This window comes from Hyaena hyaena, unplaced genomic scaffold (assembly GCF_003009895.1).
Source record: "Hyaena hyaena isolate Hyena2069 unplaced genomic scaffold, ASM300989v1 scaffold_1553, whole genome shotgun sequence".
NCBI lineage: Eukaryota > Metazoa > Chordata > Mammalia > Carnivora > Hyaenidae > Hyaena > Hyaena hyaena.
In genome coordinates this window covers 120,118-141,516 of record NW_024082190.1, presented here as the reverse complement: position 1 = coordinate 141,516, position 21,399 = coordinate 120,118, and the positions used below count along the sequence as shown (strand labels likewise).

At 34.0% G+C, this 21,399-nt stretch overlaps 1 protein-coding gene across 4 annotated transcripts in view; it reads right to left on the bottom strand.

Annotated features, from left to right (window-relative positions):
- Positions 1-21,399, bottom strand: part of LRRIQ3 (leucine rich repeats and IQ motif containing 3) — a 206,482-nt gene that overhangs the window by 136,141 nt on the left and 48,942 nt on the right. For all 4 annotated transcript variants that reach the window (XM_039224202.1, XM_039224204.1, XM_039224205.1 and 1 more), the window contains one exon: positions 10,184-10,317. In XM_039224202.1, coding sequence (XP_039080133.1) covers positions 10,184-10,317 — 134 coding nt within the window. The remainder of the gene's footprint in view (positions 1-10,183; positions 10,318-21,399) is intronic.

The window sequence follows — 21,399 nt, the reverse complement described above, 5'->3', positions numbered from 1 at the left end:
GAAATGAAATTATTAGAAAAGGAACTAATAATATACTATAATAACACCAAGTATCTAGTCAACAATTATTTTAAATATACATTCCCAGAATAAATACAAAAAACACCTGCAACAGATTTTAATTTTATTAAATAGGTTTGCAGTTGATAGTGGTTTATGTATAGCAATTCTGAACTATTTTATTTCTATTAGAATTAAGGTAATGAGTAAAATAATGATAATGTTGGCAACCAAAATTCACACGTAGAAGGAAAGTATAAAGTGGAAAGAAAAAAGTACAGAACCCCCTTAATAGATTAGTGTTAGAGGTGTCAGTATGAATTCATGATGTAAAAGATAAACCATTTCCTATTGTGTCTATCAAAATTCCCTAGGAAACATGACATTCTAGTAGTAATGAACATGTCCAATTCCCAGATACCAGTTTCTGAAAACAATTCTCTGCTAAAAAGACTGGGGCTCTTCAGAAAACACTATAGGAAGAAAAGTAAAAAGAGCACAGAATTTGGAATAGCTTAAACAATAGAACTTGACACAGTTTCATTTCATTTCTTTTTTTATTTAATTCAAGTTAGTTGATATACAGTGTAGCCTTGGTTTCAGGAGTAGAACTGAGTGATTTATCTCTTACATGACACCCAGTGCTCATCCCTAAATATACCTTCCATAATGCCCATCACTCATTTAACATATCCCCCTACCCTCTCCCCTCCAGCAATCCTCAGTTTGTTCTCTGTATTTAAGAGTCTCTTACATGACAAAAAGCCTCTGCACAAAAAGCTTCTCAACATCACTCATCATCAAGGAAATACAAATCAAAACCACAATGTGATACCGTCTCACACCTGTCACAATGGCTAAAATGAACAACTTAGGAAACAACAGATGTTGGCAATGATGCAGAGAAAAAGGACCCTTTTGCATTGTTGGTGGGATGCAAACTGGTACAACCACGCTGGAGAACAGTATGGATTCTCTCAAAAAATTAAAAATAGAACACTCCTATGACCCAGCAATTGCACTATGAGGTATTTATTCAAAGGATACAAAAACGCTGATTTGAAGGGGCACATGCACCCCAATGTTTACAGCAGCACTATCAACAATAGCCAAGTTATGGAAAGAGCCCAAATGTCTATTGACTGATGAATGGATTCAGAATATGTGTTGTGTATCTATATGTATAATGCACCCAGCAATCAAAAATAGTGAAATCTTGCCATTTGCAATACTGTGGATGAACTAGAGTGTATTACACCAAGCAAAAGAAGTCAGTCAGAAAAAGACAAATACATAATTTCACGCATACATGGAATTTAAGAAATACAACAGATAAACATAGGGGAAGGGAAGGAAAAATAAGATAAAAAGAGAGAGGGAGGGAAACCATTTGTTCATAACTAACCACAATGTCCAACACACAACAGCTGTCTGCCACTGGATACATATCCTTCCCTTCCCCACTCTACACTCTACATACAGGAACACTAGTAGGAACCAGCACAGCCTAAACACTCTTCACCTAGCTTGCTGACCAGTTGTGCCCTGCTCCTGAGCTCTTCTGCAGACCCACCCCTCCAGCCCAGCGTCAGAAGGAATTTTCTGAGGTGACTGCAGGTCCCTCCCACAGCAGACTAGCTCAGACTCCACTAACACTGCATACTTCATCCTTGCACTCTCCTGCAGACCGTCCTCATCCAATATACCTTTGGCAGGAGTGCATGCAAACCACAAGCCTGACAGGGGTCAGCACTACCTGAAAGTGACTCCTGCCCCAGGTAGAGGGGAAGAAAGACACACATACCAGTTCAACTGCAGCCCCAGCAGCAGGAAGGGACAAACATCTAACCTGACTGTAGGCCCCACCCACCAAAGAAAGCTTCTCAGGGGAAAACATGGAAAGTGCCCTGCAGTTTAGTGATCCCACAATTCTGGCAAATGCCTGGTCTGATTCAACTCAAATGCAAGATGGCTCCAACAACATAAGACCAAATCCTGCCCCAAACAAGCAAAGAGAGCCATTGAAGATGACTGAACTGAAGGCAACATAAGACCACCAAATCCTGCCCAAAACAAGCAAAGAAAGCCACTGCAGATGACTGAACTGAAGGCAAATGTGGTTCAGGCAAAATAGTAGGGTGCATACAACACACATAGAAGTCACCCCTGAAGTGCCAAGTACAGTGAACAGGGGACATTGCACTATATGACCTGTTCTTCATAAGGCCTCTACTTTCAAATGTAGGAGATGTAGCTGGCTTTCCTAACATAGAAATCCACACAGAAAGTTAGACAAAATGAAGAAACACAGGAATATGTCCCAAATGAAAGAACAGGACAGGACAAAATCACAGCAAAAGAGCTAAATGAAATGGAGATAAGCAATATTCTTGGTAGAGAATTTAAAGTAATGGTCATAAAAATAATCAATGGACTTCAGAAAAGAGAGGAGGACCTCAACAAAGAGACAGGGGGAAAAAGTTTATAAATTAATAAATCTGTAACTGAAATTAAAATTACACTAGATGGAATAAATATTAGAGGAACCAGAAGAAGGGAATTGCAACTTGGAGGACAGAGTAATGAAAGCAATCAAGCTGAACAGAAGAGAGGAAAAATTTTTTAAATGAAAATAGACTAAAGGAAAGCTACACCATCAAGTATAATAACATTCACATTAGAGGGATCTCAGAAAGACAAGAGAGAGAAAAGGGGACAGATAATTTATTTGACGAAATAATAGCTGAAAATTTCTCAAATCCAGTGAAGGAAACAGAAATCCACATCCAGGAAGCACAGAGAGCCCCTAACAAAACCCAAGGAGGTCCCCACATAGTAATTAAAGTGGCCAAGAGTAGAGATAAATAGAAAATTTTAAAAGCAGCAAGAGAAAATAAAATAGTTACATACAAGGGAAACCCCATAAAGCTATTAGGCTGATTTCTTTTGTTTTTTCAGCAGAAACCTTGCTGGCCAGAAGGAAGTGGCATGATATATTCAAAGCGCTAAAAGAAAAAAAATCTGCAACTGATAATACTCTATCCAGCAAAGCTATAATTCAGAATAGAGAGATAAATAGTATCCCAGGCAAACAAAAGCTAAAGAAATTCATCACCACTAACCCAGCATTATAATAAATGTTAAAGGAGACTCTTAAGTAGAAACATATAAGTAGGAGTAAGAAAAGTAGGAAGAACAAACTCAGTAAAATTAAATATATAAAAATTAGTCTAGGGATTCACAAAATAAGAGGAGGTAAAGTAAAGCAACATATACCTAAAAATTGGGAAGGGGAAGGAGTAAAAGTTAGTGCTTTTAGAATCATTTTGAAATTAACTTACTATACATTACCTAATGGTAACTAAACACAAATCAAAAACTGGTTATAGATATGCAAAAATAAAGAAATAAAGAGAAAAGCACCCAGGCATATCACTAAAGGAATCGAAGTATATCACTAAAAATAAACCAACAAACTTAGAAAAGAAAGCAAGAGACAAAGGAACAGAGGAGTCTATAAAAACAATCATAAAACATTTAACACAATGGCAATAACTAAATATCTATCAAAAATTACTTTGAATATAAATGGACTAATCAATCAAAAGACATAGGGTGACAGAATGGATAAACAAGCAAGACCCATCTATATCATTTCAGGCCCAAAGATACAGGCAGATTAAAAGTGAAGAGTTGGAAAAGCATTTATCGTACAAATGAAAGTGAAAAGAAGGCTGGGTTGGCAATACTTATAATGGACAAAATACACTTTAAATCAAGGGCTGTAACAAGAGACAAAGAAGGATAGTATATAATCCTAAGGGAAGCAATCCAACAGGAAGATAATTTAAATATTTATGCACCCAATATGAAAGCACTCAAATAAATAAAGCAACTAATAATAATCATAAAGGAAGAAATCAATAATAATACAACAATAGTAGGGGACTTTAACACCCCACTTACATCAATGGATAGATCACCAAACCAGAAAATCAACAAGAAACAATGGCTTTGAATGACACATTGGACCAGACGAATTTAACAGATATATTCACAACATTCTATCCTAAAACAGTAGAATACATAGTCTTTTCAAGTGCACCTAGAACATTCTCCAGAAGAGATCACATGTTAGTCTACAATGCAAGTCCCAATGTAATCAAAAAGGCTGAAGTCATATCATGTATCTTTTCTGACCACAACACTATGAAACTAGAAATCAACCAAAAGAAAAAAAATTGGAAACAATGTAAATAGAAGTCAAATAACATACTACTAATAATGAATGGGTCAACCAAAAAATCAAGGAGGAAATAAAGAAATACATGAGAACAAATAAAATTGAAAACATATAAGGTCCAAAACCTTTGGGATACAGAAGAAGCTATTCTCAGATGGAAGTTTACAGCAATACATGCATACCTCAAAAAGAAAGAAAAATTCCAAATAAACAACCTAATCTTACACCTAAAGGAGGTAGAGAAAAAAAAACAAAAACAAACAAAAAAAGCCCAAAACAAGTAGAAGGAAATAATGAAAATGAGAACAGAAATAAATGAAGCAGAAACTTAAAAAAATAGAAGAGATCAATGAAACCAAGAACTGACTCTTTGAAAAGACGGACAAAACTGATAAACTTTAGCCAGACTCCTGTGAGAGAGAGAGACTAAAGAGAGAGAGAGAGAGAAGGATTCAAGTAAACAAAATTAGAAATGAAAGAGAAGAAATAATATCCAACACCACAGAAATACAAAAGACTGTAAGGAAATATGAAAAATTATATGCCAACAAATTGGGACAACCTAGAAGAAATAGATAAATTCCTAGAATCATATAATTTCCCAAAACTGAATCAGAAAGAAATAGAAAATTTGAACAGAGGATTACCAGGAAAGAAATTGAATTACCAATCAAAAAACTCCCAACAAACAAAAGTCCAAGACTTTATCAGTGAATTCTACCAAACATGTAAAGAAGAGTTAATAGCTATTTTCCACAAACTATTCCAAAAAATAAAACAGGAAGGAAAATTTCCAAATTCATTCTATGAAACCAACATTACCTTAATATTAAAGCCAGATAAACACATCACAAAAAAAAAAAGAGAACTACAGGTCAATATCTTTCATAAACATGAACACAAAAAACCCTCAATAAAATATTGGCAACTGAATCCAAAAATACATTAGAAAAAAATTAATCACACCATCAAATAGGATTTATTCCCAAGATACAAGAGTTGTTCAATATCCACAATTCACTCAATTTGATAAAACAAATCAATAAGAGAAAGGATAAAAAATATATGCTCATTTCAATAGATACAGAAAAAGCTTTTGACAAAGTACAACATCCACTCATGATAAAGACTCTCAACACAGTAGATGTAAGGAAATATGCCTTAACATAAAAAATGCCATTTAAAAAAAAAAACCGGGGCGCCTGGGTGGCTTAGTCGGTTAAGCGTCCGACTTTCGCTTAGGTCATGATCTCGCGGTTCGTGGGTTCGAGCCCCGCGTCGGGCTCTGTGCTAACTGCCAGCTCAGAGCCTGGAGCCTGTTCCCGTCTGTGACTCCCTCTCTCTCTGACCCTCCCCTGCTCACGCTGTCTCTCTCTCTCTCTCCTAGAGATAAATAAAACATTAGAAAAAATTTTAAAAAAATAAAATAAAATAAAAAAATTAAAAAAATTAAAAAAAAAAACCTACAGCTAACATCTTACTGAATGGTGTGAATCTGAGAGATTTCCCTCTAAGATCAGGAACAAGACAAGGATGTCCAGTTTCACCACTTTTATTTAACATAGTACTGGAAGTCCTAGCCACAGCAATCAAACATGAAAAACCAACAAAATCATCCAACTTAGTTAGGAAGAAGTTAAACTCTCTCTTTTTTCCAGATGACATGATACTATAAATAGAAAATCCTGAAGACTCCGCCAAAAACCTACTAGAACTAATCAATAAATTCAATATAGTCACAGGATACAAAACCAAAATACAAAAATTCATTGCATTTCTATACACTAACAATGCAATAGTAGAATGAGAAATTAAGAAAACAATCACATTTATAATTGCACCTGATATAATAAAATATCTAGCAATAAACTTAACAAAGGAAGTGAAAGACCTGCACTCTGAAAACTATAAAACACTTATGAAAGAAACTGAAAATGACACAAACAAATGGAAAGATATTCTATGCTCATGGACTGGGGAAACAAATATGTTAAAATGTCCATACCACACAAAGCAAACTACACATTTAATGCAATCCCTATCAAAATACAGACAGCATTTTTTAGAGAACTAAAACAAACAACCCTAAAATCTGTCTGGAACCACAAAAGACCCTGAAAAGCCAGAGCAGTATTCAAAAAGAACAACACTCGAAGTATCACAAGTCCAGATTTCAAGATATACTGCAAAGTTGTAATCATCAAAGCAGTATAGTACTGACAAAGAAATAGACACAGGGATCAATGGAATATAACTGAGAGCCTAGAAATAAACCCAAAATTATATGGCCAAGTAAAATTCAACAAAGCCGAAATGGATATGCAATGGGAAAAAGACAGTCTCTTCAACAAATGGTGTTGGGAAAACTAGACCACTTTCTTATAACATACACAAAAATAAATTCCAAATGGGTAAAGACCTAAATGTGAGACCTGAAACCACAGAAATCCTAGAAGAGAGTATAGGAAGTAATGTCTCTAACACTGGCCATAGAAACATTTTTCTAGATCTGTCCTCTGATGCAAGTGAAACAAAAGCAAAATAAACTATGAGACTTCACCAAAATAAAAATCTTCTATAAAGCAAAGGAAATAATCAACAAAACTAAAAGACAATCTCTTGAATGAGAGCAGATACTTACAAGTGACATATCTGGTAAAGCTTTAGTACCCAAAACATATAAAGAATTTAAACAATTCATCATCCAAAAAATAATCCTCCAAATAATCTAATTAAAAATGGGCAGAAGACATGAACAGACATTTCTCCAAAGAAGACATACAGATGGCCAACAAACACATGAAGACACACATCACTCACTATCAGGGAAATGCAAATCAAAACTACAATGAAATATCACCTTAAGCCTGTCAGAATGACTAAAATCAAAACACAAGAAACAAGTATTGGCAAAGATGTGGAGAAAAAGGAACCCTCACACACTGTTGGTGGGAATGCAAACTAGTGCAGCCACTGCAGAAAACAGTATGGAGTTTCCTCAAAAAATTAAAACTAGAATTAATATGTGATCCAATAATCACAGTACTGACCCAGAGTATGAAAACATTAATTTGAGAAGATATATATGCACTCCTATGTTTATTGCAGCATTATTTCCAATAGCCAAATTATGGAAGCGGCCCAAGTGTCTCTTGATAGATGAATGGATAAAATAAAAGAGTACACACACACACACACACACACACACACACACACACACATTACTCAGCCATGAAAAAAAATGAAATTTTGCCATCTACAGCAGCATGGATGGATCTAGAGGGTAAGGGTATAATGCTAAGCGAAATAAGCCAGTCACAGAAAGACAAATACCATTATGTTTTAGTCATATCATATGTGGAATTTAACAAACAAAATAAACAAACAACAACAAAAAAGAAACAAACCAAAAAACAGACTCAACTATTGAGAACATACTGATGGTTACTGGAGGGAACTTGAGTTGGGTGGATGAATGGGTAAAATAAGTAAAAGAGATTAAGAGTATAGTTATCATGATGAGCACTGTGGAATGACTGAATCACTGTGTTATGCACCTGAAACTGATACTTTATGTTGATTATACTGGATTAAATTTTTAAGAAAATTAAAAAGTATACCTCCTTTGCACTGTATCATCCCTATTGGAAGCATCATCACTTTAAAAGATAACAGTTTTTTTAAATTCAGGCAGTATGTGGTATTTCAACACGGTGTATAAAATTTTAAGCAGTTTAAGTGAACAGTTTCCGAGCAAGGTGTGAAATATTTGCCTGTGGTGAGATATTTTTCATGGCTAGAAATAGATATATGATAGGATTAATCACTTGTACCTTTAGGTTGTGGGAATCCATAGGCACTTCTCATAGTAGCTTAGTATGTTTCCCACTTCCTTTCTGTTTTCACTTTCCCATAGATGAATCCAGACCTACTTTTCTGATTCTAGTTTCCACAATCCATTTATTTATGTATTTACCAACTGTGCAAAGTATGTTTTGAACACCTAACATTGTCAAGCACTCTATTATATGCTAGAGATACAGAATGTACAGTATATCTGGAGATATAGATAATTATATAGACAACTGCAATATAGCATGGTAAGTGCTAGTGATAATAACAGTATGTTATGAACATTGTAGAGGCAAATATCCCAGCTGTTTCCCCTAAGAAAGCTAGGAGAAATTGGAGGATTTTAAGTTGGTGAATAAAATTAGATTTACATTTTTGAAAGATTACTATGTGTGTGCTGTCATAAATGTAATTAAAAGGTGCAAGAATCAAAAAAGAAAATACACAGAGTATGTTTCTTAGGGAATCAAATAATGCACATAGAACAAGATATAACAACAGTGATGATATTTAAAATATAGCAGCTAGTAAGAATGAGTTATGCTTTATATTCATGATTTTAATTCCCATAAGCAAAGAGTGAAATAAGACCTGTTTTTAGCCTCTCCTCTGTATCATTCAATGTATGAGGAAACTCAGGCTCAGAGCAGTTAAGTAAAGGGACTAATAGAACATCACTTTAAAGAGAAAAATAATCAAAATCAGTCCACCTTGAACCACTGATCTATTACCATTACTGAAGTCTCTTTCCACCAAAGCTCATTTAAACTCTGTTCACACATACTAAATTTTCAGAAATTGTTTCCATGCACAAGGTTTTTTCTCATGTTACATGAGTATTAGAGGAAATCTTGATCTAAGAGAGAAAAATTCAATCTCAGGGGCATAAACTAAAGACAAGTCCCTTTCATTAGATATTTAATTCCTGTAAAATGCATACTAAATCTAAATGGAACTTATGAGATAGAAAAAATATGTACCTATCAGTAACTGCCTGAAAAACTTCCCACATCTTTTACTGCAAATCATTTTATGTGCCCCCACTTTTCAGCCCACTCTCTCTTGCACTGTTACCTGGTTTGAAAAGAATATGAAACTTCTTCCTCAGAAGTTGCCGGCACTATATTATGGTCAATTTTCCTACTTGTCCCTCATACTTATTTCTTTATCAGTGCTATTGCCCTGTGATTTAGCACATGCAAGCTAATGCATGAGAACATTCTCTTAGCCTCACTGCAGAATGCTGAACGTCATTTCAGTGAAACTTTCCAATCTCACTTTCTCAGGCCATGCCCATTTCCCAACTCTAGATCTATTTAATCCTATTTTTCAGGGCCAAATTTCATTTCTGTCTTCTGAACTCTGTCATTTTAGCATCTGGAGAATAAACTATATGTGAATGTTCCTTTATTTTTTTCATGTTTGATGTTTGTCGTAACTAATAAAGTAAGTTGATGGCAGAGTATCCTATCTGATCTCCCCAATTAAAATGTTGAGAGATTCTTGCAAGAAAAGTTTTCCTTTATTTGCAATGCCAGCCATTGGAAAGGAATACAGGAAACAGAGAGGAAAAGACAACTAAATAAAGGGTATGTAGACTGATGTGGTGACAGATATTTCAGCAAAATTATCTTCACATCCCCTCAAAATATGAAATCTTCATATGTTTCATGATTTATATTTCTACTGTATCCAATAATATAGTATATGGCTTATATTTCTAATACATCCCATAATATGAGAGAAATTAGTATGTTTTTGACTGAAATATTTAAGTTCAATAAAAGAAAAACTATCTGAATTACTCCAACAATGAGTAAAATACTCCAATTTAATAAAAACTTTATTGATTAGCTATTTATATGATAAATTTAAAATAAAAAGTAAAATTATCATTTTTTATTATCCTAAATATTATAATACCACTATAGAGTATATGGCATTTTCCATAAACTAGTTCAAATAGTCTCTAAAATACCATTTTGGTAGAGAATACAAAAATGTGTTTTATTGAAAAACTTCCTTTTTATCACTGATTTTTTTATTATCTTATTTTAATATTCAAATAATAAAGAAAAGAAAACATACCTCATGTTTTTCCTAGCCAAGAAACCACGTATCCATCTTTGAACAATCAAAACTGGTGAATTATGAGCCAGAATTTCATTAATTTTTGAAATAACATATTTGATATTATTAATTTCATCATCATAGGTTGATCCCTGTATTAATAAAATATATTTAATATTTATATTTCATGAAAGTATTTCCAAGGGATATTTTAAAATTGGTAGTCTAATAATATAAATATAAACTATTAAAATGTTCACAATTGTCTTGTAGGTATAATAGTTAATAAATATATTTTCATATCTATTTCATTAGATCATAAGAATTAGTAGAACAGAATAATTTCAATTTTCTACACAAAATGCAAGACGCATGACGATAAATGTGTCCATTCTAGATTCTTTTCCCATTCTGACATCTTGGTATAAAATTTTGACTATATATAATCATGTTGATCTTTAAAAGGTGGTGGCAAGAATACGTATTCAATGAAAGCCCAAAAGTATTCTTTGGATTTTCATAGGAAACTAACATATGTTGGGTTCACAGAATAATTTACAGTAGTTCAAAATTTTGTTGCAGCTTAACTAGAATGTTGGACACTTTTATTAGTATTCAGTTTATCCCCTGAAGAAAAATATTACTGTCTTTAAAGAAATTATCTTTAAGATCTCTGTTCCTGCAAAAGTTTAGATGTGGGATCATAGACTCTCTATATCCTATTGATCATTTGAGTGGTTAGAAATAAAACTACTTTACTTATATCTTCAATGGAAGGATTATACATTAAAAAACAAAAACTTCTATTGTTTTTAAGGCAACTACCCAACCCCATCACTTAAGTGTCCCCTTTTCTGCCTATATACTCAATCTGCTAAGTACTGCCAGGAAAAAAAAAATCACAAAGCCTTGGAGATTAGTGCTGCTTCAAATTTATATTTACAAACAATCATTGTTAATTAGCAAATGCTTTACATGGCCCTGGCTCACTTCCATTCCCAAAAGGAGATATTGCAAACATTCAATACTGTTCTCAATACTCTTTAAAGCCTTTTCCCTAGGACTCTCTAAACACCTTTCCCAGGCGAAACAAGGCCATCAATTCTGAAATCCATCAACTAATCCTCCTCCATTCCTTAAATTTAACTATACGCCCATTTAACTATATTCCTATTTGTTCTGAATAGAAGTGCCTCCTACTCAGTCTTAAAACAAGAAGTATTTCCCTTCCCGTCCAAGACAGGCACTCCATTGCTGTTAAGTCCCATCTGTTTCACTATCACTTATCTTCTACTGTCACAACCCCTTTACCTATTAATATGATGTAGACTCTCCCATCCTTAAAATTGATTAATTTAAATAAACTAAACTTAATTCATTAAAATAAATTAAACTTTAAAATGCACCCATGTAAATAATCGTACATATCCCAACCCCCCATCTTTTGTATTTAACTTTCACTAAAGCCTAAATTCTTGGGGCACCTGGGTGGCTTAGTCAGTTAAGTGTCCAACTTTGGGTAAGGTCATGATCTCACAGTTCATGAGTTCGAGCCCCAGGTCGGGCTCTGTGGTGACAGCTCTGAGCCTGGAGCCTGCTTCAGATTGTCTCCCTCTCTCTCTGCCCCTGACCCACTCGCACTCCGTGTGTCTGTGTCTCAAAAATAAATAAACATTTTAAAAAATTATTAAAAAAGAGCCTAAATTCTTGGAACAGAATTCCATTATTTGCTGTTATCTACTTTCTCCTTTCTTGTGCCTCAATTTATTGGATTTTACCTCTACAAATGTATCTGATACTTTTCTTACATTGAATTACTCCTTGAAATACTACCCTTGGCTTCTATACACTACTCTTCTTAGTTTTCCTAGAACTCTTGTTTACCTCCAGACTTTTTAAAGACCTATTCATACCTTGCTTAATGTCACCATTGAAAGGATTTTCTCTTTGTCTTTTCTCGATTTGAACACTCTCTAGATGGTTGTATCTAATTCATAGTTTAAATAGTTATCTAAGTGCTAATGACTCTCAGATTTCTAGCTTTAGGCCTGAACTCTCTACAGAGCTATACAGAAAAATATGATCAAACTGATATCCAGTTAAATTTATTTCCCAGACATGAATCTTCCTTTTTGAACACTTTTCTCATGTGCTTTTAGTAAATGGCACTAGTGCCTATAGTTACCTAACTCAGAAAACCTGTAACCACCCTAAGCTCTCTTTTCTCTTAGGCTTCTTCATACTCAAATGTTGCTAGATCCCATATATTCAACATCTCAATATCTGACTTCTCCCTTTTCTTCTAATCTCTGTCATTGCTTTTTTTGCATGTCTTTATCACTTAATTTAGTAAAAATGTCCTGACATCTGAAATAATCCCTATTCTCCTACTCCCTTTGAACCATAATACAAACTATTGCTACAGTGAACTTTCCAAAATGCAAATCTGGTCATTTGGCATTCTTGCTTAATATATTTCACTGGCATATCCCTGAAAGATCGGTTACAAATTTCTTGAGTCAGCACACAAAATCCTTGATTTAGAACCTTCTTACTTCAACCTCACATCCCTTTGCCATACATAAGATACCTTCCACAATGGCAATATACAACCACTTACACCCCTGAAAATTACATAATAATCAAACCTCAGTGCTTTTTATAGACACCATTCCAGTTTCTTCACTGCCTCTCTCAATTACTTGTCTCACTTAGTCTTTTGGAGATTCAATTCTTTCCTCCGAAAAGCCTTTCTTGACATTGATCTAAGTTCAATATCCTTCTGTGATATTATCCTGTGCCACAACTCATTTGTCACATTTCACAATGTTGAATTTTACCTGAGCCCTGTGATCCTAGAAAACAGAAAAGCTTAAGGAATCTCCTCACCCCTTCCTTTCAGAAAATGGTTTACTCCAAAAAAGCACCTTTCCCCCATATTATTACTTAGATAACATGCATTGATGCCTCTCTAGTTTACCTATGACATGGCCCTGACACAGACTCCCTAAATTTTCACTTGCCTTTTAATGATTAAACTACTTTGTTCCCAATGACCAATCTTTGGCTAAGATCCTTTCTTTCTCATAGGTTTCTGAACTTTGCCCACCTTCAGCCTGAGGCAACATATAACCCTCCCTTAACAGCTCTTCCTGAGATAAGTAACTCTCAAGGTAAAACATTCTTTGATCTATATAGTCAGATCATGCCACTCCCCTTCACCCTACTTACCCACAGCAGTTCTTTCCAGTCTTATTTACTCCTCCCAATAAAAGAAAAAACCTTTGTTGACTAACCTTAAAGATGTTGCAGATCACTGATCAATTAGAGCATTCCACCTATCGCAACAGACCCTTTCCTTTCATTGTAATAATTCTTCGAATAAAGTCTAAGTCCTGATTTGTTTTTTATTTGACAAGTTTATGCGGGACACAATTATTGATCTTCCCCACTTGCAACATAACTCACTAAGTTTAACAAATCTTTCTTTATCCTATATCTCCAAGACTAAGTAAACTACTGGTCCATAACTGGCATTCAATTATTAGTTGACTATTAAATCACTACATAATAGTAACTTATACATTCCCACATTTGTTCTCCAAGCCTAATTTGGTATTGTCAACATATTTTTGTAATTCAACTCTTATCAGGCTGTGGTAGCATCATAGTCCTAATTTTTCTACCTTTTAAATTTTTATATCTCAGTCTGTTTGGCTGGTTTCTTTTCTTCTTCAAACTATTTAAATATAGATATAATTTAGGTTTTCTTTCTTTTTCACCTCTCTGCTGATTCCCCTTGAATGATCACCTTCCTTTCTATATCTTACTATCTCACATATGCTGAATATCCACATAGATATATCTCCTATTGGGAATTACCTCTTAAATTACAAATCTATAAAATAAAGTCCAATTCTATTTCTCTACTTACCTGTCAAAAACTGAAATAATTATAATTATCTCATCCCTTTGAACATCCCCAATCCATACTTCATACTGCATTACATTACATATATAGTCACTAAAATTATTCTTCACTTTGTCATGTTAATAATAAATCCTTCCCCTAAACATTCCTCCCTTCCCCTTACCATCCTATAAATCCACTGATTTCTATCAAAACAATATCTCTTTAACCTGTTCCCTATAATCCATGCCCTTTACTGATTTAATAAATCATTGTTATAAATCAGAGCCCACTCCTCACTAATTTCTTTATATAGAATTTGCCTCCACTCCAAAATTACAGAATACATGATGATTTTTTTAGTATGAAAATTGGATCATGTTAAATTGTTAAATATTTTCCCCATCTCCCTAGCATTACACATAACACCCTTTGTCATAATACTCCTGCTTTTGTATCCAGTACCATTTGATATGCCCAACTATATCTTCTAAACTACAAGAACACTAAATTATTGTTGGCAGTTGACTGCCAAGCCTTACCCCTGCGCCTTTGCAAATATTTTTCACTTTGCCTCACATGCTTTACACTTGCCAACACCTCAACTTGCCCAATAATGTATTAAAAAATCTCATCTGAAGTAGACTTTTGCTTTTTCCTTCCATGACTAGAGAGCTGAACTTCAAAGATTTTTAAAGAAAACAGATGTAGTTCTTTCACAATTTTGCTCCATATTAAGATCCATGACATTATATATACATATGTAATGTTACCTGCCTATATCTATCTATCTATCTATCTATCATCTATCTATCATCATCTATCTATCTATATTTCTTTGATTATTGCTTCTCCTTATTTTGATTCATTTTCTCTACTAAAATTCCTATTTATGGATAGTAGATATCCTAGAACCCACCTCCATGTTTTATATTTTTTATCATTTTCATGTATATATTCTCAATTTGTTAAAGCCATTCTGTCAAAGGCCATCTTTCCCCTATTGAGTTTACTATTAGCTTGTCAACTACTCCAGTTAAGTTATGTGGCTGAGACTAAGCTCCTTTCTGATGCTCCTGACTTCCCTATCACAAAGGAGTCCTGCCTCATATCAGCATACTATTCATTGTAACCTCCTGCTACTATGGCCTGTTAAAAAGAAAACCACAGGCCCAGGATAGAGTCACCTGTGCCAAGCCAAGTCACCAAACTTCGACTTAATCTAATTATAGTTTCGACTTCCCCCAGAAATGAAGACTTAACCAGTCAGGAATTTTCTGGTCAGCACCAATGAGGTAATCTATCATATGGGCCGTCTCCATATCCCAAAGGAAGATGAGGTAAATCTCCCTAATAAGACCCGTTGCCTGCTCTTCTACCTGTAGAAAGGTGATCTTACCTGGAACAATGCTTTCTTTCTGCTAATAACTTCTTTGCCCCACACTCCTTCCTATAAAGACCTTCCATTTTGCACAACTCCTCCTTGGAGCTCCCCCATACTTGCTAAATGAGATGCTGCCTGATTCATGGATCACTTAATAAAGCCCATTAGATCTTTAAAGACACTGAGTTCAATTTTGTTTTTTAACAAACCTCTCTATGAAATTTATTCTGTGACTTGTAACAGTGGATCCTATCTGCCACTGTTCATTCCACTATTACCCTTGACAAATACAGGGATTTACAGAATCTCCTCTACTTCACATAGTTTTCTTATATGTATCAAAAAGAATGGTATAAAGACAAGCTGAGCTAGTTTCTACCTTTGACTTGGCCTCAGTAGCATCTTCATTATACCTGCAAAACAATCTTGACTATGATTAAAAGCACTTTCATGAAGCAATCTTCTACTTAAATGTTATCCTTAACTGGTTTCTAGAATACATGTAATTTCTTCTAATTTGTATGTTTCTTTATTCATTGCATTTGGACTCATGGTATATATATATATATATATATGAGTGTGCCTGTGTGTGCATGTGTGTGTCTTTAAGGTACCAAAATATGCCACCCCAAAATATCACTGTAAGAGTTGAAGACATATCTCCCCAAAATGTGCCCCTGTGGTATACTGATTACTTTGATCAGTAGGCAAATGCAGAGAGAGGCTTTGCCCAAATTTCTCTTATCTACTTAAAGACAGATCCTTCAAAAGGCATTCAATTGCTCTAAATCCACTCCCCAGGAGTTTCATCAAACGGGAGACAAACTCTTATCACAAGAAAGTGGATTAGGAGAAAAGAGTAGGAGAGGGTACCACACCCAGAAGAACTTTGTCATAAACTGCCCCCTATTCTTCTAAGGAACCATTTACCTTTTTAAAAAATCATTAACTCTCTCTCAAGAGGTCTACATCTTCCCTCCCCTTTCCCTATTAAGATGGTACTTAGGGAATTTAGATGACTAGGTTTAAAAGTGGTCCTGGTCAATGCTAGATTTGTCACCAGCAGAGAACCATTAAGCTCACTCTATAGTTTACAGCACAGTTCAGCTTTCTGCCAAAGCATGAATAATTCTCTCTTTTTAAAGAGATAAACAGAATAATCATCAGCTTTGGGAAGGGTTAGTGTCCTTGCCAAAGAACAAGTAGCCTCTAGAGAAAAAGCTATCTGATATCCTAAAACAATTATCTTATAAAATGCCAATGAAGATATCACTGGAAATTTGTACAAATGCCATAAACCATTGGATATCTGAGGACAAATGGACATATCCTGTTTCTAAGGGAGTGTAATGCATCTCCTCCAGTAGAGGAGTGATGGCAATGGAGAAAAACTGCTTGGATTTAAATTCCATTTCTACCTCTTACCAGGGTAAGTAACCTGTCTCCTCTTCATCATCTTTAAAATAGAGACAAAGATGGTACTACCTCATTGGGTTGTTGTGAAGGAATATTTGTAGAGCACTTAGAACAAAAGCTCAAACATTTCAAGCATCCAAACAATGTTGCCTGCCAAGAGTTTTACAGTCATACTTAAAGTGATATAGTGTTTCAGAGTTCACAAAGAATTTCTATACACCTTATTTGATACACACACAAAAAAAGTAGTATAAAGGAATTTACTAAGCAATTTATCCAAACTAACACAATGCAAAATTATGATATCAATAAATTAACTATGAAAGACAATGAGCACTAGTATTTTCAATTTAATAAAGGAATTAAAGTATTACAGTAAAAGTTTGGCAAAGAACAACATATGCCTAGGCAAAAAAAAAAAAAAAATCAACAATCAAGGAAACAGATGGTACAATAGTGAAATATCAATACTCCACAGCTTGCTATTGCAAACTTAGGATGAAAATGTTGCTAACCCTGGTATAAACCATAATGAAGCATTTCAAAGAATTTTTTTTTTTTAAATTTTTTAATGTTTATTTATTTTTGAGAGACAGAGAGAGACAGAGTATGAGCAGGGTAGGGGCAGAGAGAGAGACACACACACAGCAGAAACAGGCTCCAGGCTCTGAGTTGTCTGCACAGAGCCCAAAACGGGGCTCGAACTCATGGACCAGGAGATCATGACCTGAGCCGAAGTTGGATGCTTAACCAACTGAGCCACCCAGGTGCCCCCACAATGAAGCATTTCAAAAGAAAAGTAAGGATTTTTATATGACTCATATGGAAGAGAGTACTTTGTGTTGTAACAGGAAGAGTAGTTTAAAAAATAAACTCTAAAATTATATTCTAACTCATTTATAATTATACAAAAAAGATTACCCATTATTTTTATATTCTAAATATATTCATGCTTATCTAAATTTGGTTTTTTATCCTAGTCCCATGTTTTTATTTCTTCTATATGTAGCTGGTCCTCAAGGTCTATCTGTTTCTATTTGATTTGTGATTTTGCCCATCAGAATTTCCTAATTTGGCACAGATTTTCCCAACATATTTGGAATATGTAAATCATAGTAATCCCAAAAGTATATATTGTAAATAGAACAAACCCATAGTTTTTATTTTTTTATTCCATAATAAAGCATATCATGATGGGGTTTTGGAGTGATGGTGGGGTTCAGAGCCAAAGACTAGGAAAGATTTTTTGAAGAAAGAATTCTTGAAGACAGATTTCTTCAAGAATGTAAAAAGGTGATTTCATTAAAGCATGGGGACAGGACCCTTGGGCAGAAAGAGATGTACTGGGGTTGTGAAGAGTGACTATTTATATACTGTGGACTTAAAGTCAAGAGGAAGTTTCTTAAAGGGATCTCCATATGCTAAAGTGGATTTACAGATTACCGGATGCCTAGCCATTGTCAAGCTAAGGCTATTTTTCTCTCTAGCAAAACATTAAAATTAAAATAGCAGGGTGTTCTTGGAAATTAGGGTATTGAGATATTTGTAAACTGATGGAGACTTTATCAGTTTAACCATTTGTTTTCCTCTTTCCTTTGTTCTTGGGCAGCCAGGAGTGCAGGAAGAATACCACACATATCCCACCTGGGGATGGGGAGTGGTTTGCTTGTGTCAAGTTGCCTTAGGCTCCCTCATCATTATACCCATGATATACTTACTTTAATAATCACATAAAAATGGAAATCTATGTGAAATTCTTCACAGTAAATTTTTATTATTTTCAATCAGCATTTCTTAGGATTACTTGGTAAATACTTTAGAAACACTCTACATTCTATCTTTAAGTTAAAAAAAAATATTCACCTGAGTCAAATACCATTAATTAACTTAAAATAAAATTTAGAATCATAATAACAGTATAGAAATTTCAGAAAAGAAGCAAGTAGAAAAAAAAAAAACCCTACTAAATTTCCACCAGTCAAATTAACTATTATCAGTTTGAAAATATTCATTTCTAAATACTTTCCCGACTCTAACTTATCTTTTCATTCATTGAACAGACTCTTTTATAGAAAATAAAAATTTTTAATTTTATCATTTTTTTTCTTTTAAAGATTATGCTTTTTGTGTCAGGTTTAAGAATGCTTTTCCTACTCATAGATGCCCAAAATTTCCTTATTTTTTTCTCTTTCTAAAAGTTTTATAGTTTTAAGTTGTACACTTAACTCCCTGATAAATTTTGAGCTAATTTTTGTATGAAGTGTGAAACTTAGGTTGAAGCTCGTGTGTGTGTGTGTGTGTGTGTGTGTGTGTGTGTATGGATACCCAATTACTCCAGCAACATTTATGGAAAGGTTATATTTTATCCATCAAATTACTTATACCTTTGTCAAAATTTGGTTGAACACGTTGCATGAAGCTATTTTTAGGTTTTCTGATATGTTCCATTGATCCATGCCTCACTAATGTCACACAATCTTAATTACTATAGCTATATAAATATTAAAATCAGGTAAACTGATTTTTTAAAAAAACTTTAAAGTTTTTTTTCTTTTCTTTTTACTTTTTTTTCAAAGTTGTTTTAGTCATTCTAGTTCCTTTACTTTTACGTAAAAAGCTTAGGATGCTCTTGTTTTCACCTACAGAAAATTTTGGAAGATTTTAATAGCAATTGCATTAACCCTATATATATATATATATACCAATAAACCCAATATATATATATATATATATATATATATATGGATAGAATTGAAATGTTATTGTACTGAATATCCTGTATCTTTCCATTCATGAATATCCAATATGATTCCATTTATTTAGATTTAGTTTTTCATCAGTTTTTAACAGTATTCAGCATACAAGTTCTGTGCAAGTATTGTTAGACATACCTAAGTATATCATTTTTGGGGGGGTGAATATAAATGGTAGTGTATTTTTAAATATTAGTGTCCATGGGGTTGTCGATAAATAGAAATGTGATTGATTTTGCATGTTTACCTGGCATCCTTTGGACTTACATTTTACTTCTATGAGTTTTTTTGTGTATTACCTACATAGGTGATCATTTCATCTGCAAATAGAGTTTTATTTCTTCTTTCTTTATTTGTAGGTCTTATTTCTCTCACCTTATTGTACTAGCTAGACTTTCCAGCACTATGTTGACCTGAGACATGATGGTGAGAATCCTTGCTTCATTCCCACTCTTAGTAAAAAAAATATTAAGTCTTTTACCATTAAGCATACTGTAAGATGTTAGGTTTTATTTCATGTTCTTTATAAACAAGAAAAAGTTCCCTTCCATACCTATTTTTTCTAAGTTTTCTTTTTAAATCATGATTGGATGTTGAAACTGGCCAAATGCTTTTTCTCCATTGATATGTATGATATAATTTTTCTTTAGTCTTTTGATATGGTCAATTGCATTAATTGATTTTCAAATACTGAACAAGCCTTCCATCTCAGGAATAAGCACCATTTGATAATATAGTTATTTTCATACATTCCTGAATTCTATTTGCTAACATTTTGTTAAAATTTTTTATGCTTCATTTCATGAGGAATACTGACTGGTCTGCAGTTTTCTTTCTTGGTACTGTCTATGGTATTTGGTTTTGGTATCAAGGTACTATTAACTTTATAAAATAATGGGGAAGTGTTCCTTTTTATTTTCTAGAAGAAACAGAATAAAATTTTAAATGTTTGGGAGAATTCCCCAGTGAAAGTCTCTGGGATTGAAGATACCATTTTTTTTAAATCATTTTTTTCCTCTCTTTTTAAATTTTTTAACTTTTAAAAGTTTTTTTTTGTTTTTTGGTTTTTTGTTTTGTTTTGTTTTGAGAGACAGACAGAGCCTGAGCAAGGAAGGGGCAGAGAGAGAGGGAGACACAGAATCCTAAGCAGGCTCCAGGCTCTGAGCTGTCAGCACAGAGCCCAAAGCGGGAGTAGAACCCATGAACTGTGAAATCATGACCTGAGCCAATGTTAGACACTTAACCGACAGAGCCACCCAGGCGCCCCAAGTTTTAAAGTTATGAACTCAATATCCTTCATAAGAAGACTATTCAAATGATCTATTTCATAGTGGATGAATTCTTTTTTTGTTGTTGTTTGGGGTTTTATTGGCATAAGATAGTTTATTCATCTAAACTGTCAAGTTTGTGTGTATAGGTTCTTTGTAGTATTCTCTTCTTTTGATGACTACAAGGTCTGTAGAGATCCCTATTTTGTTCGTGACATTGGTAATTTGTGTCTTCTCTCTTCCCTTCCATGCCAGTCTTGCTAGAGGTTTGTCAATTTTATTGATATTTCAAAGAATCAGACCTTTGTTTTACAATTCTCTCTCTCTTTTTTTTTTGTTTGTTTTTTATTTCACTGACATCTGCTCCTCTCTATATCACTTCCTTCCTTCTGCTTACTTTGTATTTATTTTGCTCTTGTATTTCCAGGTTCTTGAGGGGGGAATCTTAGACTTTTGCTATGAGTATTTTCCTTTTGTACCATATACACATTTAGAGCTAAAAT